The sequence below is a fragment of the Lipotes vexillifer genome, unplaced genomic scaffold (genome assembly GCF_000442215.2).
Source record: "Lipotes vexillifer unplaced genomic scaffold, Lipotes_vexillifer_v1.1 scaffold912, whole genome shotgun sequence".
In the NCBI taxonomy this organism is placed as follows: Eukaryota; Metazoa; Chordata; class Mammalia; order Artiodactyla; family Lipotidae; genus Lipotes; species Lipotes vexillifer.
In genome coordinates, this window is record NW_006782931.1 from 673,468 (window position 1) to 693,626 (window position 20,159).

The 20,159-nt window shown below is 40.1% G+C and overlaps 1 protein-coding gene across 2 annotated transcripts in view; it reads left to right on the forward strand.

Moving 5' to 3' along the window:
* ADAMTSL1 (ADAMTS like 1) overlaps nucleotides 1-20,159 on the forward strand; it is a 472,821-nt gene that overhangs the window by 142,051 nt on the left and 310,611 nt on the right. For both annotated transcript variants that reach the window (XM_007455565.1, XM_007455564.1), the window contains exon 5: nucleotides 10,730-10,856. In XM_007455565.1, coding sequence (XP_007455627.1) covers nucleotides 10,730-10,856 — 127 coding nt within the window. The remainder of the gene's footprint in view (nucleotides 1-10,729; nucleotides 10,857-20,159) is intronic.

A 20,159-nucleotide genomic window follows, 5' to 3' on the forward strand; every position in this document is an offset into this window, starting at 1 on the left:
ATATATATATATATATATATATATATATATATATATATATATATATTCTTTTTCATATTCTTTTCCATTGTGGTTTATCACAGGACATTGAGTACAGTTCCCTGTGCTATACAGTAGGACCTTGTTGTTTATCCATCCTGTATATACCAGTTTGCATCAGCTAATCTCAAACTCCCAGTCCTTCCCTCCCCCACTCAACCTCCCCCTTGGCAACCACAAGCCTGTTCTCTATGTCTGTGAGTCTGTTTCTGTTTCGTAGACAGGTTCCTTTGTGTCCTATTTTATATTCCTCATATAAGTGATATCATATGGTATTTGTCTTTTTCTGACTTACTTTGCTTAATATGATAATCTCTAGGTCCATCCATGCAAATGGCATTATTGCATTCTTTTTTATGGCTGAGTAATATTCCATTGTATATATGTACCACATCTTCGTTATCCATTCATCTGACGATGGACATTTACGTTGTTTCCATGTCCTGGCTATTGTAAATAGTGCTGCTATGAACAGTGGGGTACGTGTATCTTTTTAAATTAGGGTTTTGTCTGGGTATATGCTCAGGAGCGGGAGTGCTGAATCATATGGGAACTCTATTTTCAGTCTTTTGAGGAACCTCCATACTGTTTCCCATAGTGGCTGCACCAATTTACATTCTCACCAGCCATGTAAGAGAATTCCCTTTTCTCCACACCCTCTCCAGCATTAATTGTTTGTAGACTTTTTAATGATGGCCTTTCTGACTGGTGTGAGGTGATACCTCATTGCAGTTTTGATTTGCACTTCTCTAATAATTAGTGATGATGAGCACCTTTTCATGTACCTATTAGCCATCTGTATGTTGATACAGGACCTTGTGGGCCATTGTAAGGACTCTCATGAGTCTAGGAGGAAACTGAGAAGTCCTACCAGTGATTCGTAATCCCCAGAGGAGAGTGCCATGTACGAGGAGTTTCCCTTTGGAAAATCTTTGCCTGGAGGAGTTAATGCCTTCACATAAACTTTTTCCAGATTGTGGTGTATTAGCGTGTAGGAGAGCTACACCTCGTCTGTTTGGCCTAATAACCTGTGTGTGTTTACCAGTATTTCCCTGTGGCATGTGTGTCTGGCTCCTGAACGAAAGCAACTAATTTTTTGAATCAATTCACTTGCTCCCTCAAAAAGGAAATCCTGCCCATTAAAGATATACTTTCAAAGCTACTGGATGCAAAAGATCGTACTTTTTGCCTGGTGCTTAGTCTTAGTACTTACAGCGGTAGGTTAAGGTAGGCCCATATGAAAACTTATAGCGGTAGGCCCATATGAAAAAAATAATAATAAAGGACCCCTTTGTGTTAAAAAGTTGGGAACTGTTGGTGTAGTCCATTGTTTGTTGTTCACATGCCCTTGTTACCTTTTGGCAACAAGGTATGGCTGAAAGATACATCTTCATTCTTCTTCCTGTCTCTCCACTGCCCTTCTAACCCCTAAGAGAAACACACATCATAGAATAGAGGAATCACTCACCGATTCAACTGTGGCAACACCAATTCCTAGTAATGTGGTCTTGGGCAAATTGTTGAATCTTTGAGTCCAGTTTTATTTTTGTAAAATAAACATAAAGTTAGTTAATTTTCAGGGCTACTAGAAGAATTAAGTGATGTTAACTAGACTTGGGGAGATCATTTTGCAATATACACAAATAACAAATCATTATGTTACCCGAAATGAATATAATGTTACTGTCAATTTTATCTCAATTTTTAAAAAATGAATTAAGTGAGGCTATATATTATACCTAAATCTAGCAAGCATATAGTTTTCTTTCCCTTCTCTAGGCTTTCCCTTACTGTCTCTTTCCTCCTCCGTACCCCTATGACCTTTAGTCTTATTGATCTTACTCCCTTTCTGTTCTCTTCTTTTCTGAGGAAATGATCTGATTAAAGCCATTCACCCTAGATTGGGACCATGCCTATTATTTATGTGTACTCCCCGCAGCCCCATAACAGCCAGCATAATGCCTTATGCTCAGTGGATTTGGTTTGATTTAAGCGTAATCCACAGCTTCGTGTGTTACTCCTCCCAAGGGCATTTGGACAACAAACAAAGGACCACACCAACGGTTCCCAACATTTTTTTTTTTTTTTTTTTTTTTGCAGTATGCAGGCCTCTCACTGCTGTGGCCTCTCCCGTTGTGGAGCACAGGCTCTGGACGCGCAGGCTCAGTGGCCATGGCTCACGGGCCCAGCCGCCCCGCGGCATGTGGGATCTTCCCTGACCGGGGCACGAACCCGTGTCCCCTGAATCGGCAGGCGGACTCTCAACCACTGCGCCACCAGGGAAGCCCAAGTTCCCAACTTTTTAACACAAAGGAGCCCTTTATTATTATTTTTTTTTCATATGGGCCTTGTGTTTTGTAAGTTTCCATCAACTCAAAGCACTGCATGTATTAAGCAATAATTTGTTTTCTCATTTTATGCCTTAAAGACCTGAGTGCAATTTTAAAATGAGTACAATAAAGATCAGGATTTAGTTTATTTGTATAATGAGTTGGTTGAGGTTTGGAGGACCTTATGTGGATTTATGGCAGGTAAAGATACTTTCATTAGGCTTTTGGAAATATTAAACATAGCGCATGGGCCACTATTAGCATCTTTACGAATGACCGGAGATCCTACTTTCTCGTATCGGAGAGATGTGGAGCACAAGTATAGATGAGAAGTGGTACCTTCCCATTTACTTCCTAAATATGCTTCCAAGTCACATTACATTTGAAGCCATCTTTTCACCCCTGCCCATAAGTCTGGCTCTGGAGGTGGTGATCTTGATAAGATTATTCAACCTTCTTATCACCATTGCCATATTAAATATTGACTCATGTGTCTTTCCATGGTTCATAGGCATCCTACTATAACTTATAGTCAGGAATCCCAAGTCGGAATTTTGGTTTTGTTAGTTACCAGCCATGTGACCTTGGGGAAGTTGTTTATCTTCCCTGAACCTCGTGTTATAATCTGTACTTAAAATCATTCATATCTTCAGAAAACATTCATCTTAAGAGAAATATTTGTGGAGAATTGTCTAAAAGATAGCCAGTTCATTTCTCTGACTCTGGAGTAGTAAATTAGTTTAGTCTCCCTGCAAGACAGCCACAGTCTAATGAATTTGGCTTCTAGATCACAATATTGTAGAGGTTCTGTGGCCACATAAAATCTCAGGGGCAAATAGTGCCACAGTTGGGTGGCAATGTCCACTGTGGGTCCTGGCAGGAAAGATAGCTGCGCATGTGCCATATTTGTGCCAGCCCAGCTCTGAATGCTGGAAAGTCTATCCTTAGATTAAGTCAGACCATCACAACGCTCTGTACCTGGATGATTTGCTTTGGTTTCTTAAGGTTTGGTTTTACTAAATGTAAAACCATTAGGATTCATCAGTGGTTATTGAAAAGCCAGTTCTTTGAAACTTCTTGTGTTTATTTGCTCAGATGTTCTTAAGACGTTGTTACATGGCATTGTCTTTCAGAAAACTCACAGAAGATACATATCTAGGATTTCAGTACTTTGAGTAATTACGATTCTCCTGAACCAGTTTGTCATTAATTCATTACATAAATATTTATTGAGTGTCCACTGTAAGGAACACATTATCCTATACATTTTCTAAAAGATCTAGTAGATGCTATGACCCTTGTCACTGCTCATGTTTTCCTCTTTTCTAGGAAGCTCACGTCCAGATCTGTGACCCCTATCTAGAAAATGTGTAGGACTTAACAATGTGCATTTATGTAATTCTCGTTTCTGGATGTAACTCACCTTTTTGACCCTTATTCTTCCTCTTTGCCCCATTTTCTCTTTTGTTTTTTAAAAATCTTATTGTGTTTTATCATGTGTATATGCTATAAATCATTTTATAAAAAGGTAAAGCATAAACAAATCAATCAGTGTCTAAATCTGCTAAAGATAAGGTTGGAGCTCTACTGTTTCCCTATTAACATAGATAGTAAATGAGTTATAATGTGTGTAAGAGCACAGTCCTCCCCCATGAAGTTCTTTCTGAATTAAATAATTATAAATAAGAGCAGCTGTGATCAGATTTGCAGTTTCGTTTTCCATATTTGTCTTGCCCAGTGCTGAAAATAAAGGGATTTAAAAGTTTCTTACCTCATGGTGTTGGATCAAGAAAAGCTTGACATCACTGGCTCAGTATTTGATGCTAGAAGTTGAGGTCCTTATGGGAAACCATTTGAAACGTGGCCAGTGTGAACCTATCTAAGCATGTCATTCTGAGGCATGGTATCTGCTTGTGGACTGTGTTTATTTACATTCTCCAAATTATCCATCCAGTGATCTTTCTTTCTCCTGTGGCTCCTGGTGCAGACATTTTATTATACATATTTCAGTGTCTAGAGAATTTCAGTCTTGTGTTCTGCTTGTTCACTTGCTATCAGCTATGTGAGGTGAAGAAAGAAACCCCTATCAGCACATACTGTAGGCCTGATGCCTAAAATCTGCATGACACGCTCAAAGTCTGTGAGCCAACTTGGACTGGATGTTATAGTTCTGGTTTTTTGTTTAGGGAGGGTTTCCCCTGCCCCCTTTTTAGTAAATCCTGAAAAACAATGGAGAAAAATCAACAGCGTTAAGTGTGTGTGCTCCCCTCAAGAGAAAAAGAACCGCCTGTCCGTATGCATGTATACGTATGTGTATACAAAAAGCATACATTCAAGACACAAAAGCAAAAGTTGACGATGATGTCTAAACAAGAAAAACATCTTGGAGCTTCTCACTTTTTATATCACCTGGGACAAAAATTTTGTCTCTTTTTAAAAAAAAAAAAAACAACTGTGCAATCATTTTGGATGGGGAAGAAGTTAGACCACCAAGCTGACACCTAGTAGCAGAATATTAATAAGCTGCATTAGGCCAAAATACTCAGTTTTCCACCCTTTACAAAAACTTCCATGCAGTTGACAAGGTTATGAGTGGTCATTATCTCGCTTTAATGTTTTGTCCAGAACGGGGTGGTTCTGGGAACTCAGTGACCTGAACATTGCCTTCCATAACATTTCATTAATAATGAGCATAGGTGGGCTTCCCTGGTGGTGCAGTGGTTGAGAATCGGCCTGCCAATGCAGGGGACACGGGTTCGAGCCCTGGTCTGGGAAGATCCCACATGCCGCGGAGCAACTAGGCCCATGAGCCACAACTACTGAGCCTGAGCGTCTGGAGCCTGTGCTCCACAACAAGAGGCCACGATAGTGAGAGGCCCTGCGCACCTAGATGAAGAGTGGCCCCTGCTCGCCGCAGCTAGAGAAAGCCCTCGCACAGCAACGAAGACCCAACACAGGCAAAAATAAATTAAAAGAAAAAATCCATTAGAATAATGAGCATAGGTGCACATGGGTGTCTTAAAAATACTAGCCCTTTATAGTAATTCTTGTTCATGTACCGGGACAGAGGTTTGGGTTTGGCTTCTAGTTGTCATTTATAGTACATCTGTTTCTCTGTGTACACAGATACATGCAAACACACATACACACACATATATATATATATATACATTTTTGTACACGTGTATGTCATCAGTGACAGCAGTCTAAGGTTGTCTATCTGTAACCTACACTGGAATTATTAGCAAACCATTATGTTTGGTGCTGTGTGTTTCAGTGATTCACCAACATTCATTGTGCATCACAAATGCCAAACGTTGTGCTAACCAGCAAAATAGAAAGTAATAAAGCAGGGGCTCTCAAATAGCCCATGATCTGCTGTGGAGACAGACGTGTTAATAGATTAAACTCAGTATAAATTATACAGCTGTTTGAATTGAGTATATATAAAAGAAACCCCAAAATAATATTGGCTTAAGCACATAAAGGAGTTACTCTCTCACCAAAAAAAAAAAAAAAAAAAAAAACCCAAAAAAGTCAAGATGTAACCAGTCCAAGTGGGGTTCCAGAACCAGGCTCTTTCTCTCTCTCTGCTCAGCCATCCTTCCATTCTCAAGACTATCTCATTTTTTAAGAAAGCCACTGGAGCCAACAGAAGGCAGGCAGGCAGAAGGGACCCTCCCCAACTAAGTCAGCTTCTTGTAAGCAGCCTTCCCAGAAGTCCCACATAACTCTCCCACTTCTGTTTCACTAATTACAACTTGGTGACATGGCCAATGAGGATACTAAATAAAATTGGAGTTCTGTTACTGAGAAAAATAGGATAGATGGGTTTTAGGTGGCAATTAGTACTCTCTGATACATGGAATTATGAACAAAAGGCTGAGGAAGTATTGACCATTAAAGTACATAATTCTGGAATCTGAAAAAGGCTTTTTTGAGGAGGAGACACTTAATTTGGGATTTGAAGGATGAATAGGAGTTTGCCAAATAAAGAATTGGGAAAGAGCACTCCAGGCAGAAATAATATCATGTGCAAAGGCACAGAGGAGTCTGGCATTGCACCTACCAACTAAGCCATTTCTGTATTTCTTTTTATTTTTTCTCTATTGTTAATGATAGCTCTTTAAGTGATAGTTTAACTGATTTTTAATTAATAGTTTTTCAAGTTCAACAGGTTGAGACATGTCAACAATGATTTTCCTGATATAACTGCAAATAATTTTCCACTTGGACCAAAATAAGAACATTTTATCTGATGATAAAATACTCCACATCTTAAAAATAATTGAGTTAAAATATTTTGGCATTTTAAAAGGGAATTGATACAGAAAGAAAAAAAAATCTATTGTGTCAGGGAGATGTTTGTCTTTTCAATTCTGAAGTTAAACAAAGCCCAGTTAGAACTGACTTGGTTCATATCCTAGGGTCCATAAACCCACACTGGGAACGCTAAGTTGGTGGTCTGGCCAAGTTAGCCCTAAAGTATGTCACCTTCTATTTAGCTATTCCTAATATGACTGTTACTTTGGATCTATGAAGCTGGATTATTCTTTTCTTAAAATGGCTTTGGAACCAAAAGAAACCTTTAGGATTAGAAAGAGATTTTCATGATTATCTCCTTTCTGGCTCCTTTAGAGATATCAGAGTCCATTAAAATTTTTCCAGAGAAAGTTAAATCCTTTGAAAAACCTGAAATTTCTTTAATTTAACGAGTAAACCTACCCAGGTTTGAGATACCTGAGAGTATGAGTTCCCATGCCCACTGCCGTTCCACACAGCTGAGTATCTCATAAGATTAAGGTCATCTCTCTTCAACCCCAAAGAAGAACAGTAGAGTCAATGATTCTTTGAATACTGCCTAAGTGAAGATTGCCATATTTTCTCAAAGGATTCAACCCTACTAAGGCAATCAGATGCTTTAGTCTTCTGATATCTTTTTATTGAGATAGAATTGACATCATTTTATATTAGTTTTAGGTGTACACAATAATGATTTTATATTTGTATATATTGTAAAATGATCACCACAATAAGTCAAGTTAATATCCGTCACCACACATAGTTACAGATCTTTTTTTCTTGTGATGAGAAATTTTAAGATTGACTTTCTTAGCAACTTTCAAATGTATAATGCAGTATTATTAATTATAGTCACCATGCTGTACATTACATCACCATGATTTACTTATTTTGTACCTGCAAGTTTGTACCTTTTGACCACTTTCACCCATTTCACCCACCTTCAACCTCCACCTCTGGCAACCACCAATCTGTTCTCTGTATCTATGAGTTGTTTGTTTGTTTTTGGATACCACATATACATGAGGTTGTGTGATATTTGTCTTTGTCTGACTTATTTCACTTAGCATAATGCCCTCAAGGTCCATCCATATTGTTGCAAATAGCAGGATTTTCTTCTTTTCCAGCTAGGTAGATAGATAGATAAATAGATAGATAGATAGATAGATAGGTAGATAGATAGATAGATAGATAGATGGTAGATAGATAGAGATTATCCATTCATCTCTCAACTGACCCTTAGATTGTTTCTATGTCTTGACTACTATAAATAATGCTGTGATGAAAATAGGGGTGTAGATATCTTTTCAAGATAGTGATTTTGTTTCTTTTGGACAAATACTCAGAAATGAAATTGCTGGTTCATATGATAGTTCTATTTTTAATTTTTTGAGGAACCTCCATACTGTTTTCCACAGGGGCTGCACCAATTTACATTCCCACCAACAGAGGGTGGGAGGGTTCCCTTTTCACCACAACCTCATGAACACTTGTTATTTGTTGTGTTTTTGATAGTAGTCATTCTGACAGGTGTGAGGTGGTATCTCATTGTGCTTTTGATATGCATTTCCCTGATAATTAATGTTGTTGAGCATCTTTTTATGTGTCTGTTGGCCTCTGTATGTCTCCTTTGGAAAAATGTCTATTCAGGTCCTCTGCCCACTTTTTAATAGGGTTGTTTGGTTTATTTTCTCTTGAGTTGTATGAGTTCTTTATATCAATATATTTTGAATATTAACCCCTTATCAAATATATGATTTACAAGTATTTTCTCCCATTCAGTTGGTTGTCTTTTCATTTTGTTTCTTTGTCTCCTTTGCTGTACATAAAGATTTTAGTTTGATGTAGCCCACCACCCTTGTTTATTTTTGCTTCTGTTGGCAAATCCAGTTTGATGGTTTTTTGTTTGTTTTGTTTTTGCCAGCTTTGGTTTTTGCATACTTTCTAATTAGCTAGTATCTGGGCATGACTAAAAGATGCAATAAGCCTCACAGCAACACCTCCCTTTCATCTAGTTAAGTCTGACTCCTTATTCAGAATTCAGCTCAAAAGACTCCTCTTCAGGAAAATCTTCTGTGGCCCTTCTAAACAAGATCTACCCATACTTTAAGCTCTCAGAGTACCCCATATCTGTGTTTTATAGCTTTCATCTAATTATCATTCTGCATGTGTGTGATGATTTGAGTAATATCTGCCTCCACCACTAGACTCTAAGTCCCATGAGGGTGGACCCATATGTACTAGAACTCACCATTGGATTGCTTCTAGAAGAGTGCCTGGCTCATGACAGAACTTCAGTCATGGTTGGATTCAATCACTGCATTTCACACTGTGCTTGGAATATAAGAATGAATGCAGAGTTGCTCAGCTCATGTGTGGGTTCATCTACAGATAAGAATTTTGAAAATAATTTCACTGCAGTTATAGAGAAGGACATCAAAGAAACCGGCACATGCTGGGCTCTGCACGGACAAAGCTGACGTGAATTCTGAAGTGGCCTCACTGTAACTTCCGAACGTAATGAGACCGATTGCAGCTTGACCACAGTGAACGCCCAGAGGTGGAACCAACCCCCCTTCCCTCTCCACTTAAGATTTGGCCACTGTGTTTTCCTGACATCTTTACATTTTAAAACAAGTACAGCTGCTGAAAGAGTTGTTGTTTTGGTATGTATTTTTAAAGATGCCTGTATGCTTTTAGGGGAGAGGTGCATGTTACCACATTTTAAAAATACAGCACATACATAACACAATAGTAAACAGTTGTATTTTTCATACTTTTGCCTAAACATGTGTTTGCAATTATTAGTTGAGGGTGCAAAACATGAAAATCAAGCCTCAAAGAGAGTTCACGTTAACAGCCTTTTGGAAGACAGGATGGGTCGTAGGGACATCGTGAAGACAAGCGCCTTCAAATGTCACTACACTTCTCATTTTATTGTGTCAAAGACAGTAGCTTAAGTAGTCTGAGAGTAGACTAAGTCTTTGGATATTAGATTTCACTAGAACGATAGCGGTACAACCTGATTTAGTTTGCATTCGCATTTTTTTTTTAACTTGAACGTTGGAAAGAAAAGATTAGAGATACAAATGAGTTTGCCCACATAATTGATGAAGGCTTGTGATTTTGTTAAGCCCGATTTGGATGAAGCACAAATGTTCTGTTAGATGTATTTAGAACTAGGCTACTTATTAGCTAAGTGACCTTGGCAAGCTTCATGACCTCCATGATTGTCTTGAGAATGAATGAGATGTATGTCTTGTGCCTGGTACAGGACAGGGCCAGTCGATAGCAGGCACTCACTGTTGTCTATCTCCGCCGCCCTCTGTGTCAATCCTCTCTTCCGCCACACACACGCACGCTAGCCTTGTTTTTGTCTGTTGGCTGATTGGGCTGTGCTGCATGGCATGTGGGATCTTATTTCCCGGACCAGGGATGCAACCCATGCCCCCTGCAGGGGAAGCACAGAGTCTTAACCATTGGGCCACCAGGGAAGTCCCAGCAAATATTTGTTGAAGTCCTACAATTTTCCAAGCACTGTTCTAGTTGCTTGGAATACATCAATGAATACAAAATACAAAACCCCACGCTTATGCATCTTACATTCTAAGGAAAATGTAGAACATAGAGATTATTCATAAAATTTTTCCCGCTACAGTTATCTCACAGTTGTATTTTTTGTGATTTGGGTGAAGCATAATTATTGACGCTGGGAATTATTTTTGAATTAAGGTTCCATTATGTTAATAGTTCAGGATCTTCCTCTCTCCCTCACCTCCTCCTCCTCCCTCCCTCCCTCCTTCCGCCCCCCTACCCCGTCTTTCTTTCTCTTTGTATATTTCAGTATATTTGAACTATGAAAATGTCTTTATCCACGCTACATTTTTTTCCTTCTTAGCCTGATTCAAATTCCAGCTGAATTCAGTCCCCTTCATGGGAAGCATGTCTTAGCCTTCTCAAGGATGATAGGAGGATGATTTGGTGGTGATGGAGCTCACCATGGATCCCTCCGTATCAGTAGGCGCCTGGTTGAATTACACATCTCTCTTTCTTGTTAGATTGTTGGCTGCGATCACCAGCTGGGAAGCACCATCAAGGAAGATAACTGTGGCGTCTGCAACGGAGATGGGTCCACCTGCAGGCTGGTCCGAGGGCAGTATAAATCCCAGCTCTCTGCAACCAAACGTAAGACACTCCAGAGATGGGGCAATTTCTGGGCCTTCTCCCTGGCTTGCAACTAGAGAATAACACCTCCATCAAAATGAAGACAAATCTGAAAATACTGTGGGCAGAGATTTATGTTCCTGTTCTGTGGATTAGTTTGGGTGAGACAAGTCAGGTCACCCACTGCAACCCCAAGGAAGAAACCTTTGCTTTTGAGGCACATTAGGAGGGAACTAGACTTGGATCTAGATACACTGTATGTGCAAGCGTGAGCTTTGCTGCCCAGTGTGAGGGCAAACTGCATCCCGACCCCTAACTGATACACAGTGTGGTGGAATAGCAGAGAGAGAGGGAAGATGAGAACTAATGCGCTCCTACCACGGTGAAATCACGTGGTCTTTGTTTACAAAGTGACCTTTGATCAGTGCTGATCACAGGTTTCTCCAGAATTAATATTCGGCAGTGATTATGTGAAGCCATTTATTGACTGTTGTGCCCTAATCTCTCTGTAGCAGCTGAATAAATGTGTGCCTGCTATACATGTACGTGCCGGGAACTTTACATGATCATCTCATTTAATCCTTATAACAGCCTTATAGCAAGGTACTGTTTATCCCCATGTTATGAATGAGATAACTGAGGCTTAGACAGATTATGTGGCTTGCTCAGAGTTATACAACTATGTCAGAGCCAAGATGTCAGCCCAGAGTCTGATTCCAGAGCTTAAGCACTTATTTGTTCCTCTGGACTGTCCCAAACCCCGCTGACTGTTTCCATGGCGGGACATTTGTAAAGCAGTTACATGGATTAGGCAAGGTACTTCAAATATCTACCCAGCTGGGTTCTGCTAGGGTAGATGGTATATGTTCTCAGGATACCTGACCCAACAACAGAGTCACCCAGGAATCCAGATCATTTTACCATACATGCTTCTCTGTGACAATCACTGTTCTAGGCGCTGCAGCAAATGCAGATAGAAATAAAACAACCCTTGTAGTCAAGGCCGTGCATTTTTTAGAATAATTTGACCTTGTTGGGCATAATATCTCAATTTTGCCTTTATCCAGAATGCTCCAATAGGTCCTTAATGAGGACCTCTTTGAACATGTCTCCCCTGGCTTGGGAAATGAGAATGAATGTCTTTATTGACTGTGGTATCGTCCTCTTTACTTGTTGACTAGCTGGAGGAAAACACTTGACATATGGGGGGTTTATGGCTTTAAATGGACTTGTAGGTCAAGAAGAAAAGGCACTGTTTGCTGGAGAACTATTCCGAGTAGCCAGGAAAAGGCAGCTCGCCAAAAGGATGAGGCTCTGGGAAAGAAGAGGAGGCAGGAAGAAAGAGTAGGAACATTTAAACACGGGAAACGTCGGAGCTGCCAGCGTAGGGAGCTCTCCCCATTCTACCACGCCTGCAGGCAGTAAAAAATGTGATTCTGAAGAAAAGGGAAAAAAAAAAAAAAAGACCCGAGCAGGGAGAATGATGAAGGGTGAGGTAAGTTAGACATTGATGTAGTACCTTCAGGTGAGATTTGTTTTTCCTGTGGTTATGCATTGGTAGCTTCCCCTATTAGATGAAAAATTCAACAATTTAGAAGATGAAAGCTAGAGGAGGATAGAGGCATAATTCTTCTGTAAATCTCTGAAGTCATGGCAGGATATTTGGGGAAAAAAAGTTACATTTAAAAGGTCACTATGTGAGTTTTTTAAAGTGTAGAATCTATTAAAGCCCTATAATATTTATTTAAAAAAATAAAAACGAAAGGTCACTTTTATAGAGCTCTTTAAGGAATAATGAAGAGTCGGGGTCATTCTAATCATTTGTGTCACATAATCGAGTCAGTGTTCATTATCTAGGAATCTAGGGACTTCTGTTAGGCACAAAAGGAGATGACTGGCATTCGTGCAGTGACTGCTGTATGGCAGCTCGTTGGGGTGTGTTTTCATGGTGCGATTCCTTCCTTTATTCCCTCTCACGTCCCCTGCCTTGCTGTCCTCATAGAAAAGCCCAAACACTCTGCTCAGGTAGATATTCCTCTTACCCTCCTGTTTAAAGGGTGATCTGGGTCTTTTGGGGCCTGAATCACTGGAACAAAGGCGGAGAAGCTCTGAAAGAAGGCTAAAGCAAACTGAGAGCCATAAGTCAGTCTCTAGGTCTGCAAATAGATACCTCAACGAAAAGTGCTCTATTCAAACCAACAGTGGGTAGATTACGTAATACACAACCCGATGATGATCCATAATGACACAAGGCGATTGATTCACTTACCTTAGCACTGACGATGCCTCATGACAAAATGATTTATATCAGTAAAGCCCAGCATATGCATGCATCTCACCACAATCTATAGCAGATGCTGAACAGGATGCCTCACTTACGTTTTCTCCACCCCCAGAAGAACCTTCCACCCTACATTTACAGACTGTGAGGTGACCCACAGGCAGGAAAGATTAGGCTGCTCTGCGGGGCCCAGTGTATGAGCCAGGTGAGCAGCTTTCCACCCGTGCAGGCCTGGAGGAGTTCTGCCAGCTCTCTCCCCTGCTCTCCGCCAAAAAGCACTAGAAGCCAGCCACATGCTCTTTTCAAAGTCCTTATATTCATACTCCCCACATTGAACTCATTTTCTTCTGAACTTACATTCAAGTTTTTCCCTTATGTTATCAAGCCTCGCGGGAACAAAGGAAAAATAGGAGAGTGGAGAAAGATTATGGTGGAAAGTGCCAGAAGGAAAGGGAGAAGCAGGGGAGACTTAGCAAATGGCTGCCATTTGCTGGTGAATAAAAAAGAAGCCATCTTTGTATTAAAAGACATTATTATTGCCTATTACAAATGCAGAAAGCGGAAATAGAGCTGGACCTAGGCACTCTTGCCCCCTTTTGAAGGAAAAGACTGTCCACTGAGAGCGTTCAGCCTTTGCATTTCTCCTGGTCACTTCTTTCTACTTCCCCAACACGAAGAAAAAAAAAGAATCAAATTTAGCTTACATTGACTTACTTTTGATTTTTTAAAGGAAAGGCTCATTTTCTCACAAATGTTATTGGCTTGTACCATATTATGTATTCTCCAAGTATACTCAGAATACACTTGGACCCAGAGTCAGCCTATATGGTATCAACCTGATGTCTCCAGCTTTGCAAACTTCTGAAACGTAGCTGCATGTTTTGAAAATGCCTGGGTATCCAAAAGCTCTCTCTCTCTCCCTTGAGCGTCAAGGGCTATAGATAAACTAATTTATATCAAGATAAAGTGAAGCTCCTAATACCTAGCTTCTCAGACTGTGCTTATGCTGATTTATAATGGCTATGGGTAAACGTATTCCAGGTTTATCATTCTAGCTCAAAGATTTTGAGGTAAAGGCTGTTTATAATAAAACACATAACATATGAATGTTTTTAAAGAAAGCACAAAACTCTAAAGAAATTTCCACCTTGTACCTGACCTCAGGCTATATTCACAAGCCACTCGTTCATTTGTTCAACAACAAATATTTCTTGGGTACCTGCTATGTGCTGAGGAACTGTTTTAGGTGCTGGAAACACAGGAAAGAGCAAAACAGACAAAAATCCATTTTTCTGATGGGACTTTCATACTGGTGTTAGGGACAGACAAAAGGATGAAACAAATAAAATATATATGTGTCATGGGGTGGTAGGAATCATGGGAAAAAGGAAAGGGAGGGAAAAGAACCAGAGATAGAGATGGGCTGTCAGCCAAAGGCGTTGGAGGGGATTGCAATTTTAAATAGGTTACGAAGAAAAGACTCACTGATAAGATGGCATTTGAGCAAGGATCTGAGGGAGATACAGGTAGGGTACCATGCACAAGATAGGGGAAAGAAAATTCCAGGCAGAGAGATAAGCAAGTGCAAAGGTCCTGAGGTAGATGCATTCTTGACATTTTTCTTAAACTGACTGAAGTAAAGTGAGTTTACAGAAGACTAGAAGAAGTGATGAAGGTCAGAAGACTGTGAGGTGGGGTGAAGAATGGCTCAGATACTGTACGATTTTGTAAGGGTTTTGGCTTTTAGTCTGAATGAGGTGAGAAGTCACAGCAGAGGAATGACTTCATTTGATTCATTTTTTAAGAGTATCACTCTATATGCTCTGTTGAGAATAGACTATCGTTGAGTCTAACTGTGGAAATAAGAAAAGCAGTCAAGAAGCCAGGCCAAGGGCTTCCCTGGTGGTGCAGTGGTTGGGAGTCCGCCTGCCGATGCGGGGGATGCAGGTTCGTGCCCCGGTCCGGGAGGATCCCACGCGGCTGGGCCCGTGAGCTATGGCCGCTGAGCCTGCGCGTCCGGAGCCTGTGCTCCGCAAAGGCAGAGGCCACGGCAGTGAGAGGCCCGCGTATCGCAAAAAAAAAAAAAAAAAAAAAAAAAAAGAAGCCAGGCCAAGAATGAGGAAGATTTGGACCATGGTAGTGTATCCCATTCTGTGTATACTGCATTTCTTTGAGTCCAAGACATCACTGATTGAAAGATGTGACATTATTTGATGCACCAATAAGAAAAAAAGCCTCCACTGAAATTAAGAAATTATGACACAATGCCTTCTAACCGCTCAGGGATTTTACTTGGTAGTTATTAAAAGATCTACTTTATTTTTTATTTTTTTAACACTGTTATTGGAGTATAATTGTTTTACAATAGTGTGTTAGTTTCTGCTTTAAAACAAAGTGAATCAGCTATATGTATACATATATCCCCATATCTCCTCCCTCTTGCATGTCCCTCCCATTCTGCCTATCCCAACCCTCTAAGTAGACACAAAGCACCGAGCTGATCTCCCAATGCTATGGGACTGCTCCCCACTAGCTATCTATTTTACATTTGGTAGTGTATATATGTCAGTGCCACTCTCTCACGTCCTCCCAGCTTACCCTTCCCCCTCCCCCATCCTCAAGTCCATTCTCTGCATCTGTGTCTTTATTCCTGTCCTGCCCCTAGGTTCCTCAGAACCTTTTTTTTTTTTAGATTCCATATATATGTGTTAGCATACGGTATTTGTTTCTCTCTTTCTGACTTACTTCACTCTGTATGACAGACTCCAGGTCCATCCACCTCACTACAAATAACTCAATTTGGTGTGTTTTTATGGCCGAGTAATATTCCATTATATATATGTGCCACATCTTCTTTATCCATTCATCTGTCGATGGGCACTTAGGTTGCTTCCATGTCCTGGCTATTGTAAATAGAGCTGCAATGAACATTGTGGTACATGACTCTCTTTTAATTATGGCTTTCTCAGGGTATATGCCCAGTAAGTGGTGCTGGGAAAACTGGGCATCTACATGTAAAAGAATGAAATTAGAACATTCCCTAACACCATAACAAAAATAAACTCAAAATGGATTAAAGACCTAAATGTAAGGCCAGACACTATAAAACTCTTAGAGGAAAACACAGGCAGAACACTCTATGACATAAATCACAGCAAGATTCTTTCTGACCCACCTCCTAGAGAAACGGAAATAAAAACAAAAGTAAACAAATGAGATCTAGTGAAACTTAAAAGCTTTTGCACAGCAAAGGACACCATCAACAAGATGAAAAGACAGCCCTCAGAATGGGAGAAAATATTTGCAAATGAAGCAACTGACAAAGCATTAGCCTCCAAAATATACAAGCAGCTCCTGCAGCTCAATATCAAAAAAACAAACAACCCAATCCAAAGATGGGCAGAAGGGCTTCCCTGGTGGCGCAGTGGTTGAGAGTCCGCCTGCCGATGCAGGGGACACGGGTTCGTGCCCCGGTCCGGGAAGACCCCACATGCCGCGGAGCGGCTGGGCCCGTGAGCCATGGCCGCTGAGCCTGCGCGTCCAGAGCCTGTGCTCCGCAATGGGAGAGGCCACAACAGTGAGAGGCCCGTGTACCGCAAAAACAAAAACAAAAACAAACAAAAAAAAAAACAAAGATGGGCAGAAGACCTAAACAGACATTTCTCCAAAGAAGATATACAGATTGCCAATAAACACATGAAAGGATGCTCAACATCACTAATCATTAGAGAAATGCAAATCAAAACTGCAATGAGGTATCACCTCACACCAGTCAGAATGGCCACCATCAAAACATCTACACACAATAAATGCTGGAGAAGGTGTGGAGGAAAGGGAACCCTCTTGCACTCTTGGTGGGAATGTAAATTGATGCACTATGGAGAACAGTGTGGAGGTTCCTTAAAAAACTTAAAACAGAACTACCATATGACCCAGAAATCCCACTACTGGGCATATACCCTGATAAAACCATAATTCAAAAAGAGTCATGTACCACAATGTTCATTGCAGCTCTATTTACAATAGCCAAGACATGCAAGCAACCTAAGTGTCCATCGACAGATGAATGGATAAGGAAGATGAGGCACGTATATACAGTGGAATATTACTCAGCCATAAAAAGAAACGAAATTGAGTTATTTGTAGTGAGGCGGATGGACCTGGAGTCTGTCATACAGAGTGAAGTAAGTCAGAAAGAGAAAAACAAATACTGTATGCTAACACATATATATGGAATCTAAAAAAAAAAAAAAGTTCTGAAGAACCTAGGGGCATGACAGGAATAAAGGTGCAGATGCAGAGAATGGACTGGAGGACAGGGGGATAGGGAAAGGGTAAGCTGGGACGAAGCGAGAGAGTGGCATGGACATATATACACTACCAAATGTAAAATAGATAGCTAGTGGGAGGCAGCCACATAGCACAGGGAGATCAGCTCGCTGCTTTGTGGCCACCTAGAGGGGTGGGAGGGAGGGAGGCGCAAAAGGGAGGAGATATGGGGATATATGTATATGTACAGCTGATTCACTTTGTTATAAAGCAGAAACTAACACAACATTGTAAAGCAATTATACTACAATAAAGATATAAAAATAGTTAAATTAAATTAAGATATACAGTGAAAAAAAAAAAGAGCTACCAAAAGATCTATTTTAGATTTAGATTTTTTTATCATATGTTACCCTTATGCATAGAGATAAGGAAAATAAATGAATTAATAAATTGATAAATGAAATTGAAATTAAAACTTTTCTCGAACTTCAACTTCTCTTTAATCATATTTTTTTTCCAAATTTCAATTGCAGTTTATTTTCTGACATTTAGAAAAGTAGGGTGAATTTATAAGTTTTGCAGTATCCAGATAGTTTCAAAAGCACCAGTTCTTTTTTTTTTTTTTTAACATCTTTATTGGGGTATAATTGCTTTACAATGGTGTGTTAGTTTCTGCTCTATAACAAAGTGAATCGGTTATACATATGTTCCCATATCGCTTCCCTCTTGCGTCTCCCTCCCTCCCACCTTCCCTATCCCACCCCTCCAGGCGGTCACAAAGCACTGAGCCGATATCCCTGTGCCATGCGGCTGCTTCGCACTAGCTATGTACCTTACGTTTGTTAGTGTATATATGTCCATGCCTCTCTCTCGCCCTGTCACAGCTCACCCTTCCCCCCTCCCCATATCCTCAAGTCCGTTCTCCCGTAGGTCTGTGTCTTTATTCCTGTCTTACCCCTAGGTTCTTCATTACATTTTTTTTTCTTAAATTCCATATATATGTGTTAGCATATGGTATTTGTCTTTCTCTTTCTGACTTACTTCACTCTGTATGACAGACTCTAGGTCTGTCCACCTCATTACGAATAGCTCAATTTCGTTTCTTTTTATGGCGGAGTAATATTCCATTGTATATATGTGCCACATCTTCTTTATCCATTCATCCGATGATGGGCACTTAGGTTGTTTCCGTGTCCTGGCTATTGTAAATAGAGCTGCAATGAACATTTTGGTACATGACTCTTTTTGAATTTTGGTTTTCTCAGGGTATATGCCCAGTAGTGGGATTGCTGGGTCATATGGTAGTTCTATTTGTAGTTTTTAAGGAATCTCCAAACTGTTCTCCATAGTGGCTGAACCAATTCACATTCCCACCAGCAGTGACTTTAATCATTTTTGGACTCACTCTCCACATGTTATTGGGCTACTTGCGATACAGTATATTTAAAAGAGTCCACAAAAGAAATAAAATCCGTTGGAACTGGGCTCTTTTTAAACAGCTTTATTGAGTTATAAACAGGCTATTTAAAGTATAAAGTTTGGTGAGTTTTCACATATACATACACCTGTCAAACCATAACCATGATCAAGATCATGAATACTCATCATCCCAAAAGTTTTCTCATGCCCTTGTAATCCTTCCCTCCTGCTCCCTCCTGCCCCTATCCTCTGTCAACCACTGATCTTCTTTCTGTCACTATAGATTAGATTTCATTTTCTGGAATTTTATATAAATGGTATCTGTGGGGTCTGCATCCATGGATTCAACCAACCGTAAACCTAATACTTTGGTTGGTTGAATCCATAGACCCTGCAGATACAAAAGACCAACCATGGGACTTGAGCATCCATGGATTTTGGTATCCACAGCAGGTCCTAGAACCAATCCACCTGTGCATACTGAGGGAAAACTCTATACTCTTCCATCTGGCTGTTTTCATTCAGCAAAGCTATCACGTGATTCGACATTTATTAACATTGTAGCACCCATCAATAGTTCATATTATTTTGGAATATATATACTGCTATGTAGTAATTCCATTGTATGGACGTACCACAGTTTGTTTGTTTATTCATTCACCTGTTGGTGGATATTAGGGTTGTTTCCACTTTGGGGCTCTTGTAGATAAAGCTACTGTGAACATTTATGCAGATGTCTTTGTAGGGATATACACTTCCCTTTCTCTTGGGTAAATTCCTGGAAGTAGAGTGGCTAGATCATATGGTAGGTGTATGTTTAAGAAACTGCCAGGCTTGGGACTTCCCTGGTGGTCCAGTGGTTGAGACTTCGCCTTCCAATGCAGAAGGTGTGAGTTCGATCCCTGGTTAGGGAGCTAAGATCCTACATGCCTCGCAGCCAAAAAACCAAAACATAAAACAGAAGCAGTACTGTAACAAATTCAGTAAAGACTTCAAAAATAAAATGGTCCACATAAAATAAATAAATAAATAAACTGCCAGGCTGTTTTCCTGAGTATTTTACTATTTTGCATTTCCACCAGCAATATATGCAAGTTTCACTTGCTCTGCATTCTCCCCAGCACTTGATATTGTCAGTGTTTTTTATTCTAGCCATTTTTAATTGGTGAATATTGGCATCTCATCATTGTTTTCATTTTCATTTTCCTAATGGCTAATGATTTTGAACATCTCCTCAGGTTGTATTAGTTTCCAGTTGCTGCTGTAACAGATTAACACAAACTTAGTAGCTTAAGGCAGCACAATTATTTTACAGTTCTGGAGAGTCAGAAGTCTAAAATGGGTCCTGCTGA